General features: G+C 40.2%; 1 protein-coding gene across 1 annotated transcript in view; it reads right to left on the reverse strand.

Moving 5' to 3' along the window:
* Nucleotides 1-18181, reverse strand: part of KIN (Kin17 DNA and RNA binding protein) — a 24808-nt gene extending 6627 nt beyond the window's left edge. The window contains exons 1-8 of the mRNA XM_012642176.1: nucleotides 17975-18181; nucleotides 13370-13464; nucleotides 9422-9465; nucleotides 9217-9339; nucleotides 7704-7885; nucleotides 6199-6247; nucleotides 4975-5035; nucleotides 1715-1844 (exon numbers count right to left, since the gene is read on the reverse strand). Of these exons, the coding sequence (XP_012497630.1) occupies nucleotides 1715-1844; nucleotides 4975-5035; nucleotides 6199-6247; nucleotides 7704-7885; nucleotides 9217-9339; nucleotides 9422-9465; nucleotides 13370-13464; nucleotides 17975-18088 (798 nt within the window). The 5' untranslated portion in view covers nucleotides 18089-18181. The remainder of the gene's footprint in view (nucleotides 1-1714; nucleotides 1845-4974; nucleotides 5036-6198; nucleotides 6248-7703; nucleotides 7886-9216; nucleotides 9340-9421; nucleotides 9466-13369; nucleotides 13465-17974) is intronic.
* Between the last annotated feature and the right edge of the window lie 42 nt (nucleotides 18182-18223).

An 18223-nucleotide genomic window follows, 5' to 3' on the forward strand; every position in this document is an offset into this window, starting at 1 on the left:
TTTAAAAAAAACCTTGGATTTTAAAAAATATGTGATAAAGCAAGTCAACTGACCAGAAGCAAACAAAAATCACCCCTATTCAGCCAATACTGCAAGACCACCGGCCAGCACCATACCACCCTTGCCTGCTTTGACTGTCAGAAGGTAGAAAACAGGCTACGTTTTCATGTAAAACCTAACACATGCACCAATTTCGCACAGCACCGTTAGGAATACAGTCTGATGGCAGACATGAGGGACCCTGTTTGCGAACGACAATAAAGCTCATAAATGAAAGGGAAGAACAATACCACTGAGAGATATAAATAAGGGTGACCAAAGGAATAAAATACTGTCTGGCCATTATGATGATATATCTCAACTTTTTCCTTCTCAACTGCTTACAGTTAACCCTAAGTACGAACTTTTGATGGGATCAACAAACTAATTCTTTGGTTGGTTCTAAACTTCATTTTAAATCCTTCAGCTTTCTGATATGAACAAGCACTGTTCTAAATTTAGTACCCATTGTAGTATGCATTTAGTATGCATAATATTCAAAGGTAGATCTGACTTTCCATTTTACTTCGAATTAAATTTTAAAAAAAAAATCCCTGCCACGGCACGTAAGACTCCTGTGGTGTTGTCCCCCTGCTCTCTCCAACCTCACGCGCTGCCACCACGTGCTCGCTGCGCTCCAGTCACGTGGCCTTTCCTTCCGATGCTTGATCTTTCCTGCCAGCACCTTTCGAGTTCCCTCCCAGCTCCTCACCTCCTTAGCATTTTGTAATCATTCCCTGCTTCACTTGCTAACTGAATGGCTTCCGCACTAGAATGAAAGCCCCATGACAAACAGGGACTGCGTTTTTGTCCCCAACACACAGATCCCGCACCTTGCACAATGCCCAGTACATAACAGCGACTCAATATTGATTGAATAACGAAACGACAACATTTCATAGCGAATTCATCTTATGTTAGTTATACTTTAAGCTTTTTAGACTGCCCTGCATGGTGTGAGGGCAGAGAAGAGTGAAGTTATTTCCTATCCCTTCAGAATGAAGAAAAGAGATGGGAGGGACAGAGGAAATGATATTAAAGCAAAAAAAGTTAGCTTCTCGCATTTTTTCTTTCTCTTCTCCTAGACTTACTCTTCTCCTCTCCCACTTATTAATTCACTGGTGAGGTAAGGCTATGTGTTAGAAGGGAGAAAGGAATACTTAGGTGTATATTAAGAACCTTCTGAAGAATTACTCCAGAGTCATGGGTAGATTTAGAACCAAAGTTTGGCCCTAAATCCAGATAATCATACATTTTGAATGACTCACCACATAAACTTAGCCATCGGTTTAGATCAAATTAAAAAGATGTCACAGCTTTCTCTTGCTGGCTGGGGGGTGGTAAGTGGGATGCAGAGGCAACAGGAGAGTACCCGTTGGAGGAGAGAGGCACCAGTGGAGGATCCCAATTTCTAACTGAACTCTGCTGACCATCCTTGCATGGAAAGTTTCAAAGACAGCACGTGAGGCAAGAAAATAAACCTACGGGGGCAGGGCGGGATCCAACTCTGTTCTGACGGAACTGCAGCTAGGCTCCTACTCCCTAACCCATATACGAAAATTTTTCTAAGTTTATATTAATCTAATAATTGGTGAGGCTATTTAACTTTCCTTAGGTTTGAATTACATCATTCCTCTAATTGCTAAAGTGCCCATAAATAGCTCACAAACTGTACCTCCATGATCTCATCCAGTGCTGATTTCTTTTTCTTCTTTTCCTTGGACTGAGCTGAGCTCTGGGAAGATTCTTTTCGTTTCACTGACGCTGTACTCCCTATCGTCTTCAGTGCACTTGGCCCCAAAGAACTGATGGAAAGTAAAACCATGCTTGTTAACAAGAACCATACAGAGACGAATGCTTTATAACATGCAAAATTCACAATACAGAATAAATTTGCTACATAATTAACTTACAGCAGATTAGTCAAAACAATGAAGGACCTGTTGCATCTCTTACGGGATGACTGTCACTAATAGAACATTGAAACTGTCCTGTCTCCAACTCCCTGAACCTTCTAACCCTTTCTGTTAGTGTTACTACTGTCAGTATAGAAGAGTGAAGATAGCCCAGGCTTCCGTGTTGGGCAGGTCAGGGTTTGAGGCTACTTCTGTTAGGACCTGGATTAATTCACTTTTCTAAGCCTCAAATCCTCAACTATAAATGGAAATAATAATATGATCCAACTTCTAATTCAAATGCAAGGATTAAATGAGATTTTTTTTTTTCTTTTTTTCTGAGGCAGAGTCTCATTCTCTTGCCTGGGCTAGAGTGCTGTGGCGTCAGCCTAGCTCACAGCCACCTCAAACTCCCGGGCTCAAGCGATCCTCCTGCCTCAGCCTCCCGAGTAGCTGGGACTACAGGTGCGCATCACCACACCCAGCTGATTTTTTCTATTTTTAGTAGAGATGGGGTCTCAATTTTGCTCAGGTTGGTCTCAAACTCCTGGCCTCAAGAGATTCTCCTGCTTCGGCCTCCCAGAGTGCTAAGATTATAGGCGTGAGCCACCGCACCTGGCTTGAGTTTCAGCTGGGGAAGATGAAAAAGTCCTAGAGATGGATGGTGGTGATGGACGTACAACAGTGAGAATTCACTTAATTCCACTGAACTGTACACTTAAAAATAGTTAGAATGGTCAATTTGATATTATGTATATTTTATCACACACATAAAAGAAATAAAATTAGACTGAATACGAGATTTTCTATCAAGAAAATGTATTCAGCATTATTAAATGTTTAGAATGCAATAAGCAATGGGGATAAAAAGATGACCAGAATAGCCAGGTAGGATCTCACGATATGGCAGGAGAATAGACATGGAAGGGCATTCCAGGAAGAGGGAACAGTAGAAGCAAAGGTTAAGAAAAAGTGAGGACCCCCCCCAACCTCCCATAGCACATTCAGGAATCCACAGTTTAGCACAGCGGGAGTGCAAAGGGCAGGAGATATAACAGGTATGACAGTATATAAAAAAAATCAGAAGTCATCTTATAGATGCTGACACTAGCAGACTTTAATAAAAAATGCTGGGCATAGTGGCTCACACCTGTAATTCCAGTGCTTTGGGAAACAAGAGGCAGGAGGATCATTTGAGGCCAGGAGTTTGAGACCAGCCTGGGCAGCATAGCGAGACCTCATTTCTACAAAAAAGTAGATGTGGGTGGTGGTGCACGCCTATAGTCCTAGCTACGTGGGAGGTTGAGGTAGGAGGATCGCTTGAGCCCAGGAGTTCCAGCCTAGGCAACAGAGATCCTGCCTCAGAAAACAAAACAAAACAAAACAAAAAAGAAAAGAAAAGAAAAAAGAGATGGTAGGATTTAAAGTTTAAAGTTTAGCAAGGTCCTTTTGCTTGTGTTATCAAGATTCTATTAGAGGGGTGAGAGACTGAGACAGGGTTAGGATGGGGTTAAAATCAAAGCAAGAAATGAATATTAACAGATTGGAAATGGAAGTTAAATCTTCTTGAATAGCCCTATGTTTCTGTTTTCCAGAAGTCAGAACACATTGTTTGGAGTTTTAGGCCACCCGGTTTGTGGTAATTTGTTACAGCAGCCATAGAAAACTATTAAATAATATAAGAGTGATCAATCTGGGCCCACTGGAACCAATCTTAACACTCGTCTATGGCTAGGAATAGCAAATAATGAAAGCGAATGGAGAGAAATGCATAATGGCCTAAAACTGCAAGGATGTGCGTGATGATGTATTTGAGCCCGTCCTCTAGGTCATATCACTCCCATATTAGAAAATTCTTTCCAAACATACCGCACGTAGAACCCAATTAACCAATTTCTTAATGACACCTAATGAAGGTGTTAATTTTTAAATACTATTTTGATCAAAGTTAAGACATCTGGCAAGTCATTTTGAAGCTGGTATTTATTGCTGACTCAGCCTATGGCCTTCAATTCTCCTAACCACTTACTCAATCACGCAAATAAGCACTGACCTATAAATGAACACAAAAAACTTAGATCTTAAACAAACAACATGTTAAACACTAAGTAAAATAGATAACATCACCCAGTTTAAAAGTAAATTCCAGTAGACACTGGTATTTGAGTGTCTTGTCTTACTCATCTTTTTTAACCTCCATAACAAAACTGAATACACTGCACATCACAAATAGTGACTAAAGATTTGGTGAAAGAATATACAAGAATTGCAGGAGAAGGTAACAAGAAAAGCAGATAGAACTACCTGACCACACAGTATACCAGGATTTGGCAAACTGCAGCCTGAGGACCAGATCCAGCCTGCTACCTGCTTTTGGAAATAAGATTTCCCTGGTGCACAGCCATGCTCCACTCATTTACGTATTGTTGTCTATGGCTGCTCTCTCACTACGATAGCAGATTTAAGTGGTTGTGACAAAGACATATGGCCAAAATGGCCTCAACTATTTACTATACAGTCCTTTACAGAAAAAGTTCGCCAACCCCAGCTCTGTACTACAGCATCCAGAAGGGAAGGCGAGTAGCTACTAGTGCATTTGCACTGCACTGGGTGCTTAGGACACAGGCTGATCACCGAGTCTCTATTCTCAGAAAACCACAACACAGAGGGTAAAAGAAAAACGTACACCCAGCTAATATTTAAACTGTGATAAGTGGGCTATGATAGGAAAATAAACAGTTTTATAATAGTACAGACAGAACCATTACATGGAGAAGGATTCATAGTGAACCAGAAGTTTATCTATGTCAAGCATTTAATCAAAACAAGCCTTTCCTCAAAAGATCGAATCTCATCACCGGCAAATAAGAACAGTTGCTAAAAATCAATCAAACAAACAAAAGCCCCAATCAACAAAGAAAAACCAAAAAAGAAGAAAATTGCAACCAGAAAAAAATGATATGCAATACTATAACATGTAGTAACCACCTACATTTCACAAAAATCCTAAAGTTTCAAGATACCTGTGAATGTGGCTCACCTTGACTTGGAAGATGTTGCTCCTGCTGAACTACATGCTCCTTTATTCAAATTAAACGTAACTAGAAGAAAAAAATTGATATTCCATATATACTTCAGGAAAATTATAATTAGAACCTATCAGATAAGATACCACAAGGTAGGCCTGGTGCAGTGGCTCAGACATTGGGTGCTAGCACTTTCAGAGGCTGAGGCAGGAGGATCACTTGAGGTCAGGAGTTCGAGACCAGCCTGAGCAAGAGCAAGACTCTGTCTGTACTAAAAATAGAAAAATTAGCCGGGCGTGGTGGCTCATGCCTATAGTCCTAGCTACTTGGGAGGCTGAGGCAGGAGGATCGCTTGGGCCCAGGAGGTTGAAGTCACAGTGAGCTATGACGACGCCACTGCACTCTACCCGGGGTGACAGAGCGAGAAAAGATACCACAAGGTATTCACAGAAGAATTAATAGACATTTTAAATAAATGAGAGCTAAAATGCCCCCATCCAAAGATCACATATCTCTGAAAAATGTCCCGGTGTGAAACAGAGAGAGCTAGGAGGGACCCCGCATGTCATGTCGCTGTAGCAGACAGTGCTGGCTGCTTCCCCGCTTCCCTTCCTAACAGTACTTCCTGCCCTTTCCCCGGCTAGCAGTATTCCAAGTTCGTTCAAGTGTCCACATCTCTTGCCTGTGGCTTAGGGGACATAACATCATCTTCATCTCTGGGGTAAATTCTGGTTGTTTAAACCAATGACATAATCCCAATGACTGCTTTTAAGGTGGACATGTGACACGCTTCCTTTTGAGTATCTGGCCAATGATATCAAAAGGTAGTGTGTTGGCAGGAGGATTGTATCCCAGGAAAAGTTTCCTTGCTCCTACAGTTGACTCCAGAAGAGATACTCTCTGCCATTCTCTGGACAATGCTGGGTCTGGAAGTGATGGCTGGAGTGTTGGCAGCTACCTTGTTTCCGTATGGCATACCGAACCACTTTACATCTGGGATTCTTATTATGGCAAGATATATTTCCTTATTGTTTAGGCTAATTTTAGTCAATTTTGTTACTTGGCTGAAGGCATCCCATCTAATTCATTAGTATTCCTTTTCATTTTATAGATAAGAACGATGCATCCCAGACAGATTACATGTCGCTACCAGACATGTTGACATGTTGCTAGTTTTTGGCAAAGCCAATACAAAAGCATACACATTAAAAAAAAAGAAGAAGAAAAATTAAAACTACCTTTCTCTTCATCATTTTCTCTACTTAATTCCGTAAAAATAGGGGCCTCCTAAAAAAAAAAAGGTTGAAAGTTTTGATTTACAGTGCATTGACTATCAATATTTAATAGGCCTAAATTATGACATACTACCTGTGTTGCAAGGCAGCTCTAAGATACAACTCTAAATGATTAAGATCCTCATTAAGAAATTAGATGCTTTGCGAATATTCTCCACTTGATAATTATTCTAAAGGACAAAAAAGCAGCTTTTCCATACCAAACTATAGTTTACCTACATTTTTATTTCTATTACAACTTAAATAGGAAACAACAAAATATAAAGCAATAAACTCTAGGAATTTTACCTAGAGCATTACTTTAAAAAGCAAAATGTTTCCACATTGTGGTATAATTTAGTGTAATGATTAAGAGAGCCTTAGACTAAACTCAAACAAAACTGCATATATGAAACCCACCTGTGTAGCCTATGAGCTTTGTAATCTGTCAGCCTCGGCATCTCCCTTAAGTCTCAGTTATTCTATCTTTGAATAGGGATAGGGTAGAACAGACTACCTTATCCCTATCCCTTAGCCCTACCTTAAGAACAGACTAAACTAATCAATAATCAATAGTGGTTACTTCGCAGGGAGAGGGGTATTAGTGAGGGAAGCTTCTGGGATACTGGAAATGTTCTGTATCTTTATCTGGGTGGTGGCTACACAGACGCACGAGCTTGTGCTGGCCTGTGCTCTCACACTCACCACACACGCACATCTGTAACAGTTCATTGAACTGTGCACGTAAGATTAATGCACTTCATACACTTTAATCAACATATGATAGAGCTTAATACAAAGTTTTAAAAAACACTAAATGGCTAGTAGATTCACATACACACCAGGCTATATTTTCTGCTCGCACACACTGCTAGGATGTAAGCTGCGGGGGGCAGTTTTCTGTATCTTTGGTCCACCGTGTATGCCCAGTGCCTAGGGAAGCCCTGGCACACGGGAGGCACTGATACATTTTTGTTGCAATAAATGCCTTGAACTAGTTATTCTAACACTTGAACCCCTTGCCTCCCCCATCCACCTGGCTTCCACCTGCTCATTCTTCAAGACTCCTGTGCTGAGGGGCTGTATCTGCCTCAAACATGCTTTGTCCTACCCGGGCTGCAGGAAACGTTGGCCCTTATGTTCCCACACAGTGTGTTTACCTGCAGCATTGCATTAACCACAGTCAGTTGAAATTAGCTGCTTATATGTCTTCGCATTAGGTATTGTCTCTATTTTAGGGATAAGGAAACTGGGGTCTAGAAAGTCAAGAATTAAAGCAAAGTTTGTGTTGACTCCAGAACAACTCTACAACCTGTGCTTTGATGCCACATCAGGCTCTTTTTCCTCTTAGTTAAGAAACTAAGAGGAAATGCCTACAAAGATTTGATTCAATGCTTAAAAAAAAAAAAAATGAATTTTGCTTCTTTAGATCTTTTTGCATTGGCTCTCTGGAGGATTTTGTTGCCCACCTGTTCCTTCCCTTCCAGACCTCTCCGCACTTGCTCTTCAATAAATTTGGCAGTTTTTTCTTCATCATCAAGGTCCTGCTTCTTCTTTTTCTCCAGTTCCAGTTGCCGGCGGATGGTTTCTGGGTCCCTGTCTATGTACTGAATATACCAGCCTTTCGGTGTCTCATCCACTTTGCACAAGCCTTAATAAAAACAACCGACACTGTAAATTTGTGTACATCCAAAGCAAATGTAAATATAAATGTGTTCCACCTCTATACATTCACTCATTCATTCAAATATACTCAAACATATTCAAATACACAAATAGCATGTGAATTTTTCATGTTTATACTCAATGCGATTTAGATACGAGTGGAATATTTTCTTTATTTTTTAAAAAAGAAAATTTTATTATACTGATTTTTACATAGCTAGGTTGAGGCAACATATTTATTTATTTAATTTTTTTTAAAGCTTTTTATCTCATTGTTAAGAGACAAGGTCTTACTCTGTTGCACAGGCTGGAGCGCAGTAGCTGTCATCACAGCTCACTGCGGACTTGAACTCTTGGGCTCAAGTGATCCTCCTGCCTCAGCCTCCCAAAGTGCTGGGATTACAAGGCATAAGCCACTGTGCCTGACAAAGCAACATATTTAAATAAGGGAAACATACGAAATAAGTACAATGGACCCTCCATATCCTGTGGGTTCTACATCTGTGGATTTAACCAACAGCAGATCAGAAGTATTAGGGAAAAAAATGGATGGTTGTGTCTGTACTGAACATGTACAGACATTTTTTTCTTGTCATTATTCCCTAAACAATATGGTGTAACTATTCGCACAGCATTTACATTAGGTACGTCATTTAGAGACTATTTAAAGTATACGGGGGGATGTGCGTAGGTTATATGCAAACATCATGTCATTTTATATCAGGGACTTGAGCATCCGTGGACTTTGCTAACAGTGGGGGGTCCTGGAACCCATCCCCCTTGGACACCAAGGGACAGCTCTATTATCTTGCAGAGTAATTTCTTAATCCTGTCTTAATGTTTATATTCAATGAGTACATGATGTTCTGTTAATTTTAAGCAGAATTTAATCCCCTAAAATGGAATAAAGTAATTCAATGAATAAGCAAAACATTGACACAATTTTTTTTCCCTTTTCATATCCCCAACTTCTCATCTTATGAAGATTAGAAATAGGAAAAGAAAAAGCAACTTTAAACAGAAATCTTAAGATAGAGTACCAAAGGTGGGAGCTGGGAGGATAGAAGAGCTTGCTAATAACTCTGAACCTAAATGAGAGAATGTGTCAGTGATAAATCACTGTCCAAAGAACTATTCCAGACGTTTCCGTTCAATTGCAAAAAACAAAGTCAATCCTAGGATAGTATGCTCCTCTCCTCCAGTTTTCCAATTGCCCTGCATCCTTTTTTTCATGAATTTAGAAAGAAATAATGGCAATTCTCTCTCTCCCATCAACGAAGTCACATAACGACTATTCACATAATCTCTTATTCTCACCCTCTCTGCCCAGCCACTTGGTAAAATCAGTCAGAGTTTCCCACTGCGTGGCATTCATATGGATGTGCTCTCGGTGGCTGATGTACTCATTGTAGACAATGTTGTTGTGGACTCTCTTTGTGCCTAAGAACAAAATACGACACTGTTGATCCTAAGAAGATTTGTAAGGTTATAAAGTTATCTGCATAATACTTGAGATGTTTACCAAAGCGTCTCCTGAGAAGTTCTAGAAAGTCGTTTCGGAATTCCCTAAGAAAGAAAGAAAGGAAAGCATTAAGCTTACGCATCAACTTCCTAAAATTTAAGCAATCATATAGTTTTAATGCCCAAATGATATATAAAACATCCATGAATATCTGTTGAACCTTTAAAAACTGAACAAAAGATTATAGCTTTCAAGGATTAAAGGTTAAAAGTCAGTTTGGAGTTGAAATTTTTTATCTTAGTAAAGCAGCCATAGCAAAAGCTACTACATTATTTTTGGAGAGGGTCTCTCTCTCTTTTTTTTTCTTTTTTGAGACAGGGTCTTGCTCTGTCGCCCAGGCTGGAGTGTACTAGTGGGATCACAGCTCACTGTAACCTCGAACTCCTGGGCTCAAGCAATCTTCCCACCTCAGCCTCTAGAGTAGCTGGGACTACAGGGATAGGCCACCACGCTTGGCTAATTTTTCTTAATTTTTTTGTAGAGACAAGGTCTTGCTATGTTGCCTAGGCTGGTCTTGAACTCCTGGCCTCAAATGATCCTTCTGTCTTAGCCTCTCAAAGTGCTGGGATTACAGGTGTGAGTCACTGTTAATGCTACTGAATGTGGTATGATAGGCCCCATTCTACCTGACAACAAAACTGCCTTTGCACATGAAATTGGCAGGTAATGTATCCCTCTGAGCTGGATACACTGTGTTAAGTGCTAGATAAACAGAAGTGAATAAAACATAAATTGTGACCTTTAAGGACGTTACAATCTAGCAGAGCCAATCATAACAGAAGTTAAACTGAAAAGGAAATGCAACTAAGTATCACAGAAAGAGTTAAGGGAGATACCCAGAGGTGATTTTAACATGGTCAGTGAAATATAAACAAAACTTTTATAGGTGAATTGGAAGAGAAGGCCATTCCCAGCTGGCACCGAGGCAGGAAAGCACCACATTTGAAAAATAACACTCAACCTGATTTGGCTAAAGTTTAGGGCAGATAAAAATGAGGGTGAGAGAGGGGGCAGAATAAAAGGGAAGATGTGGCCAGAAAGTAAAAATAAGGTTTGGGTTAATTCTTGAAGTGCCTTGAATGTCATGCTAAACAGGATGAGTATGAATTTCATTTGAGAAGTAATTTGTTAAAATCTGTGATTTAGAAAAGACAACCCTGATGGACAGGAGGGAATAATTTTTAAGCTGCAGCCCTCCGACTGGCAGCATCAGCAACCCCTGGGAACTGGACAGAAGCGCAAAATCCAGACCCGCTGACTCAGAAGCTGGGTGTGGGGTCTGCGTTCTGTGAACAGGCCCTCCAGGAGCTTCTGACGCACACAGGGGTTTGTGAAGCATCAGCATAAAGTGTGTACGGGAGGGGCCAAAGCCGCAGGTTGGGAGACCAGGAGAAAGTCACTGAAATCCTTTAGGTGAAAGATGCTGAGAACTATTTATTACTAGGGCACTGAGAATGGAAAGGACATAGGTTTAAAAGCCATGACGCAGGAGAACTGACCAGAGGGAATCCCAAGAGAACTCGAGGTTTACAGCTTAGGAGTCTGGGTGGATGGCTACTAGCCAACACAGGATAAGATGCAGATTGGGTAGGGAGAATACTGAGCTCTGCTTTAGAAATGTTCACTTCGAGATGGCCTTCAGAAAGACAGGTTAGAATTATCCTGGGGTGTGGGGGAACCTATAATTCAAAAAAGAGGTCAGGTGGGCACCTGGAAGAACTTTCTACATTCGAGGAGCTGAAATGAAATTCGAGGAGGAGGTAATGAAGAAAGAAAGCACAAAGGCACAAAGACAGGAGAAGTAGGAGAACCATGAAAGAACAGTGTTTCAGTTAAGAGCATTAGCCTGTGAGGAAAGATCAAGGAAGACCGAGATGGAAAAGGCGCCAGTGACTCTCCGGGAGACTGAAAGGGCGGAAGTCGGCCTCCGCGGGCTGAGCGGTGATGTGGTGGAAGGCAGGCAGCGGGTGTAGACAGCTCTTGCTAGAATGGTGTTTCCCAAAGTGTGACTCACGCAACCTGGTGGTATTCAAGATGGCTTCGGGTGTTTCACAGGTAAACAATTTTTGCCTTTGTCACTGTGTTACTTGCACTGATGGCATAAAAGCCATGGAGGCAAGCCTGCTGGCAGCTTAGCCCAAGTTAAGGCAGAGAGCAGCGATACCAAACCTCGCTAGCACGCGGTGCGCTCCTCTCTGCCGTGCACTCGCAGTAAAAATTATGGATTGCATTAAATCTCAACCCTCAAGTAAACATCTTTCTAACATTCTGTGATGAAATGAGAGTTATGAACAAACCACTTCTGCAGCTGTACAATGTCCTGAGCAAAGCACTAGTGTGACTGAGCTGTGAGCTGAAATACCTTTTTCATCTTTACTTGAAAGAACTGACATATAAACTATCATTATTCCAATGGTTATTGGCACACATTTTCTGAAAGATAAAGTGAGTCTGTCACGTTAAGGAAAACAACTGACAGTATCCGTTGCCAATGATAAAATTTGAGCTTGCAAACTAATATCTGCCACTGGGACTTTGACATGCTTTCCAATGTTTAAGGATGTTTCTGATGGCATCAGTGTTGATATTAGTGAATATGATTCAATTACATTGTTTGATAAAATGTGTCACCATTTAGAAGATCTGTGAAACTCAGTGAAACGGTATATTTCAAACAACCAGCGCACAATGTTACAAAATCATGCATGAGTATAAGATCCACTCAAAGTAAAAGATAACCCATGGATTTTAATATAACAGGACAAAAAGTTCAGGGACCTGGTTTCAGATTCCACATTGCAACTAATCTTTAAGAAACTGCCAAACATTGTGTTTTGATGTAGTATCAAAAAATAATATCTAAAATTATCTGAAAAGCTTATGAAAATATTCCTCCCTGCCAACCACATACGTATGTATAGGTTGGATTTTCCTTAAGTGCTTCAATCAAAACATTTCACAATAGACCGAATGTAGAAGGAGATGTGAGAACCCAATTGTTCGCTATAATGAGACATTGAAGAGATTTATAAGAATGTAAAAACAATGCCTGTTTTTTATTTGGAAAATGTAATTGCTTTTCATTAAAAAAATTTTACCATGTAATAAGTATATTACTATTTTTAAATTAATTAATAAATACATTTTTAAAAATATCTTGGTTTTGATTTCTAAGTGTTGACACATATACCCCACATAAACAGAAGCTCTTTGGGGTCTTCAACAGTTTTTAAGAGTATAGAGGAGTCCTAAGACCAAAAGGTCTAGGACTTTGGAAAGAGATGGATAGAAGCAAGATTATTAATAGTAATGATAATAACTAACAGTTAATCTTAATCAAATATTGAGAACTCTTTAAGGCACCTTAAAAGTGTTAACTCATTGTGGCCACGCACAGTGGCTCACGCCAGTAATTCCAGAACTTTGGGAAGCTGAGGCAGAAAGAACACTTGAGGCCAGGAGTTCGAGACCCCATCTCAAAAAGATATATATATTAATTCATTGACTCTTTATATAAACCCTATGAGGGATCAAGAATACTTGGAAGAGGTTGCTATTTTTAGTGCCATTTTACAGATGAGGAGATTAAAGCACAAAAAACCTAAGTAGATTGTCTAGAGGCACACAGCTTCTAGGTGGAAAAGAGTCTGACTTCGGGCAGTCTGACTGCAGAGCCTGTGTTCTCAGTCATAACTCGGTTAGAATGAAAGATAGTTTCATATGTTTGAACTGGAAGGAAGAAAAAACTAAATTGTGAGAAACGCTTTTGTAACAATTTCATACTATAAAAAATTCTCAAAAAATGATAAAAACTGAGCCTATGGAGAATACAGTTACCATGTTAACATATAAGAAATAATAGAACCTCTAATAAATAAAATATTAACCATCTATTACATGTCCAACTGAATAAAGCTTTTGAGATAAGGAGTTCTTTGAGTTACTTACTCTGAAAAATAATCCATAAACTGCTGAGGATTTTCTGAAGCCAGTAATAGTTGTCTCTGATGAGATTCGGACATACAATGACATTTAAAGCCATTCTACAAAAAATGTAAAGGTAGTAGTTAAATCGCGATTTAGGTCATGGAAATGCGCTCTAAACAGAAGTACTTAAACCCTAAAAATCTGCTCTTTGATGATAAATTGTAAGAAATAATCAAATCACTAGCTGTAACTATCCTATCAGGTTTTTAAAAATATTTTTTATGGAGTTGAGCTTTGCAACTAATCAAAGAATAATCCTTGAAATCAAAGAGACAGCAAAATAGTGCTGTAGAAAATAGACATTAATAAGAAACATTACCAGGCACAGTAACAGAAGAGTGATTTCATTTTTTGGACTCAAGTTAGCCAATTCTAACGGAGCACCTACTTCATACAGTGTTACAGAAATGGAGTAAAGTGGGTCATTAGTGATTTCTGTCCTGAAAACTACTTTCACTCTACTTCAGCTCATTATCCAAAATACACTGTGGCATATTACATTGTTCAATATATTAAATCTGTACCGTCTTAAGATGGTTGTAAGAAACATAAAAGTTTTGACTTAGTATCTATGTTTTCTACTTAATATTTGAACCTGGTTCTTCACTAGTAATGGAAATGAAAAACATGCCTCTCCCATGTCACCTATCTCAGTGAACACCTCTATCTCATAACCAGTCACCCAAGCCAGGAAACCAGGCAACAGCATACACTTCTCCTTCTCCTTCTACATTTAATTTACTAGTAAATTTTTTCAGCCTTCCTAATAACTCACATCCAGCCCTTCTGCTTAATCCCATTGCCACTGTCCAGATTTCTACACTCAATCTTACTTAAAGCAGTTTCCTAATCTTTAGTCCGCAGACCACCCATACGATTTTTACCTCATCTGTGTACTACCTGTGTCATAGCTATTATTTAAATTTATCCTAAAAGTTGGTGTCAGCCTCATAAATAAAAAAAAAGTACTGCTTTCCATAAATTAAAAATAAATCAATAAAATAAAAACAAAACAATGTTATTAAATTCTAGAAATCCAGAGTAGATTGGGGAGGGGAATACTCTGGCTCCAACCTTCCATCTCCTCCATCTTCCAATATGGGGAGATAGAAGACCGGGGAAGGGACTTGCAGGGGTCAACTTTCGCCTCCCCCAGGCTGCCCTCCCAGATAAGGAAGGGCAACGAACAGATCTAAGAGCAAACAGGCCCAGAACCACTACAAGAGCCTTCCTCTGGAAGCTGGTAATTAAAGGAAAGAATCATTTTATTCCTTTCTCATAAGAACTGCATTTCAGAATAACCAAATATTTCTAGTTGATGTGCAAAAGCTCATTTTTAAAAAAGATATGGCTGGTGGCCAGGCGTGGTGGCTCACGACTGTAATCCTAGCTCTCTGGGAGGCCAAGGCGGGCAGATCGTTTGAGCTCAGGAGTTCGAAACCAGCCTGAGCAAGAGTGAGACCCCGTCTCTACTAAAAATAGAAAGAAATTAATCGGACAACTAAAAATATATAGAAAAAATTAACCGGGCATGGTGGCACATGCCTGTGGTCCCAGCTACTCGGAGGCTGAGGCAGGAGGATCGCTTGAGCCCAGGAGTTTGAGGTTGCTGTGAGCTAAGCTGACGCCACGGCACTCTAGCCCGGGCAACACAGTGAGACTCTGTCTCAAAAAAAAAAAAAAAAAAAAAAAAAGATATGGCTGGGTGTGGTGGCTCACGCCAGTAATCCCACCACTTTGCTTAAGGCCAGGAGTTTGAGACTGGCTTGGGCAACACAGTGAGACCCCCATCTCTAGAAAAAATTAAAAATTAGCCAGGCGTGGTGGCATGTACCTGCAGTCCTAGCTACTCAGGAGACTGAGCTAGGAGGATCGCTTGAACCTAGGAGTTGGAGGTTGCAGTGAGCTGTGATTACACCTCTGTACTTTAATCTGGGCGACAGAGCAAGACTCTGTCTCACAAAAAAATAAATAAATAAAAATAAAAAAGAATGGCAGCCAATAATACATGTTGAAAGAGTTAGAAAAACAACCACTTTGCAACTCCTAATAAAATAACTGACTCAAACAAGAATGCTAAAACATATAGGTGTAAGGTTAATGGGAAAACAGATATATGGGTATGATTTCAAAGTATTACTCCACTAGTTACTTGCTCTCACAAGGGAGAAAATATTGCTTTCCAATATTACTTTACAGGCTGTCACCTTTATCACTACCAGATATTACTGACTTCGTTATATGATACATTACGAAATATACAAAATCACCTATAAAGAATATTACAAGTATTAATCTATACAAGATCAAGAACAAAGTATTTTTCCCCCAAATTTTTAACTTGAACCCAATTCAGTCTTCAGATCTAATTTCCAGCTGACAGAAACCATAAGAGTTAGAGGACAGAGGCAAAAGATAACCAGAAGAAAACAACTCGACATAGTGAGACTGCTACAGGACAACTTACTGGCCTAGTCTCCTCAACAGGTCAATGTCAAGAAAAAAAGGGTAGAGGGGAATGGGTTCTATTCCAAATTTAGAATTTAGAAAGAATTAAAGCTAGAGAGAATTAAAAGTCCTAATAACCCAGAGCACAGATGACTTTTAGGGCAGTGAAACTATTTTGTAAGATTTTATAATGGTGGATACATGTCATTATGCATTTCTCAAAACTAATAGAATGGACAACACCAAGAGTGAACCCTAATGTAAACTACGGGCTTTGGATGACACTCATGTGTCAATGTAGGTTCATCCATCGTAACAAACATAACACTCTATTGCAGGATGTTGATAATGGGGAAGGCTGTGCACAATTGAGGAGGTGGTATACGGGGAATTTCTGTATTTTCAAGTTTGTTTTTGCTGTGAACCTAAAACTACCCTAAAAAATAAAATCTATTTTTTAAAAAAAAGTCCTAATAAGCAAATCCAATTCATGGCTTTTGACTGGATCTTGGTTTGAAGAAACACTTCGGGGATAAAAGAGGAAGTGTGAATATTGAATGTGTATTAGATGATATAGAAGGATTTTTATTCATTTTGTTATGTTGATGACATATATTGTAGCTATGCAGGCAAGTATCCCGATATTTTAGAAATGCATATTTAAGTATTTAGAGCTGCAATATCCTGATGATTGTACTTTAGTTTAAAATATTTTTTAAAAAATATGGCAAAATAAAGTATTTTTAAATCTGGATATTATGGACTAGATGTTTATGTCCTCCCCAAATTCATATGTTGAAACCGTGACACCTAAGGGGGTGACATTAGGAGGCAGGGCCTTTGGGAAGATGAAGTCCTGAGGGTAGAGGCCGCATGATGGGATTAGTGCCCTCATAAGAAGAGAAACAGACTGGAGCTTGCCCCTTTCACCTTGTGAGGACACAGAAGGCAGCTGTCTGCAAAACAGGAAGAGGGCCTTCACCAGAATTGGACCATGCCAGCACCCTGATCTTGGCTTCCCAGCCTCCAGAACTATTAGAAATAAATTTCCGTCATTTAAACCACCCAGTCTATGGTATTGTTACAGCAATCCAAGCCAACCAAGACACTACGTAATGGATAGGTGGATATTCATTAAATAGAAAGAACTAAAGACATATGAAAGAGAAATATCTCATCCCTCATTTGCAGAAACACTGAATTGTACAATTCCAATTTCCTCAGTGTTCTTCCACCCCTAGCCAACACAATCTCCAGAGACAAATATGATCGCATCATTAGCCTGCTCTCAATTCAACAGTGTTCCATCTTCCACCTCTTTAACGGAGAAAAGTGTAACTCCATTGCTCAGCATACTAGGCTTTTCAAGATCTGCCCAAAGACTACCTGAGCCATGTTACATCTAACTCGCTCATTTAAAAATCAATGAAAAAAAAAAAAAGGAAAGAAAAAGAAAGGTGTATAAAAAACAAAACAACAACAAAAACCTCAACGACAATCCTACAAGTAGGCACAATTACTATTCCCACTTTACAGATAAGTAAACAAGCAAAGAGAATGTAAGTAGTAGTATAACTTGCCCAAGACCACACAGCTAGTAAGTGGTACAATTTGACTTCATAATTTTGAAAGTCTGACTCCAGATAAATCCACAATCTTAACCACAGTATTATTCTGGGCCTCGTACGCTACAGGTGCTCAATACATGCTTGTTAGATGAGTAGTGTGGAATAGCTTAGTTTTCCTTTTTCATCTGATCCTAATCATTCCGTTTCTCTTGAGAGCCACAAGTCATAGACGATGATTGTTATTGTTATTGCCCGGGCGTGCGTCTGGCACTGCACTGTTCACGCTCCTAGGAGGCTGCAAAACCTTTTCTGATATCCTATCTTTGGGGGGTGGGAGGAATGCCGTGTCAAAGACCCCAGGTTGTCGCTAGGACAGGGGCCGCAGGGAAGGACGGCTCTACTGTTGAGTAGTGGACTCGCCCACTGCAGACCCCAGAAGCCTCAGGACCTGGAACCCGAGATTCGCGCTCTCAGCTCCCTAGGCAGGGACTAGAACCTGGATTTCCAGCGGGGCCTCCTAGGGAGATGGAGCCAACGCGGGCCCACTTACCTCGTCCCGGCACTGCTTCTGGCACATCTGGCAATACCAGCGCAGCTTCTGAAGCCCCTTGGATTTGATCCTGTTGGCAATAGCCTTGGGGGTAAGAAAATCTGACTTTCCCATCGCGACCACCACAACAAACACTCCCTAAAGCCCAGCGCTCCTCCAACCGGAAGCGGAACCGGGTTGGCGGGGGTGGGCGGGACAAATACCAGCTGAGAGGCGGAAGGAGGTGGGGCCTGGGAAGGTTGGGTTCCA

The sequence above is a fragment of the Propithecus coquereli genome, unplaced genomic scaffold (genome assembly GCF_000956105.1).
Source record: "Propithecus coquereli isolate 6110/MARCELLA unplaced genomic scaffold, Pcoq_1.0 Scaffold177, whole genome shotgun sequence".
Taxonomy (NCBI): domain Eukaryota; kingdom Metazoa; phylum Chordata; class Mammalia; order Primates; family Indriidae; genus Propithecus; species Propithecus coquereli.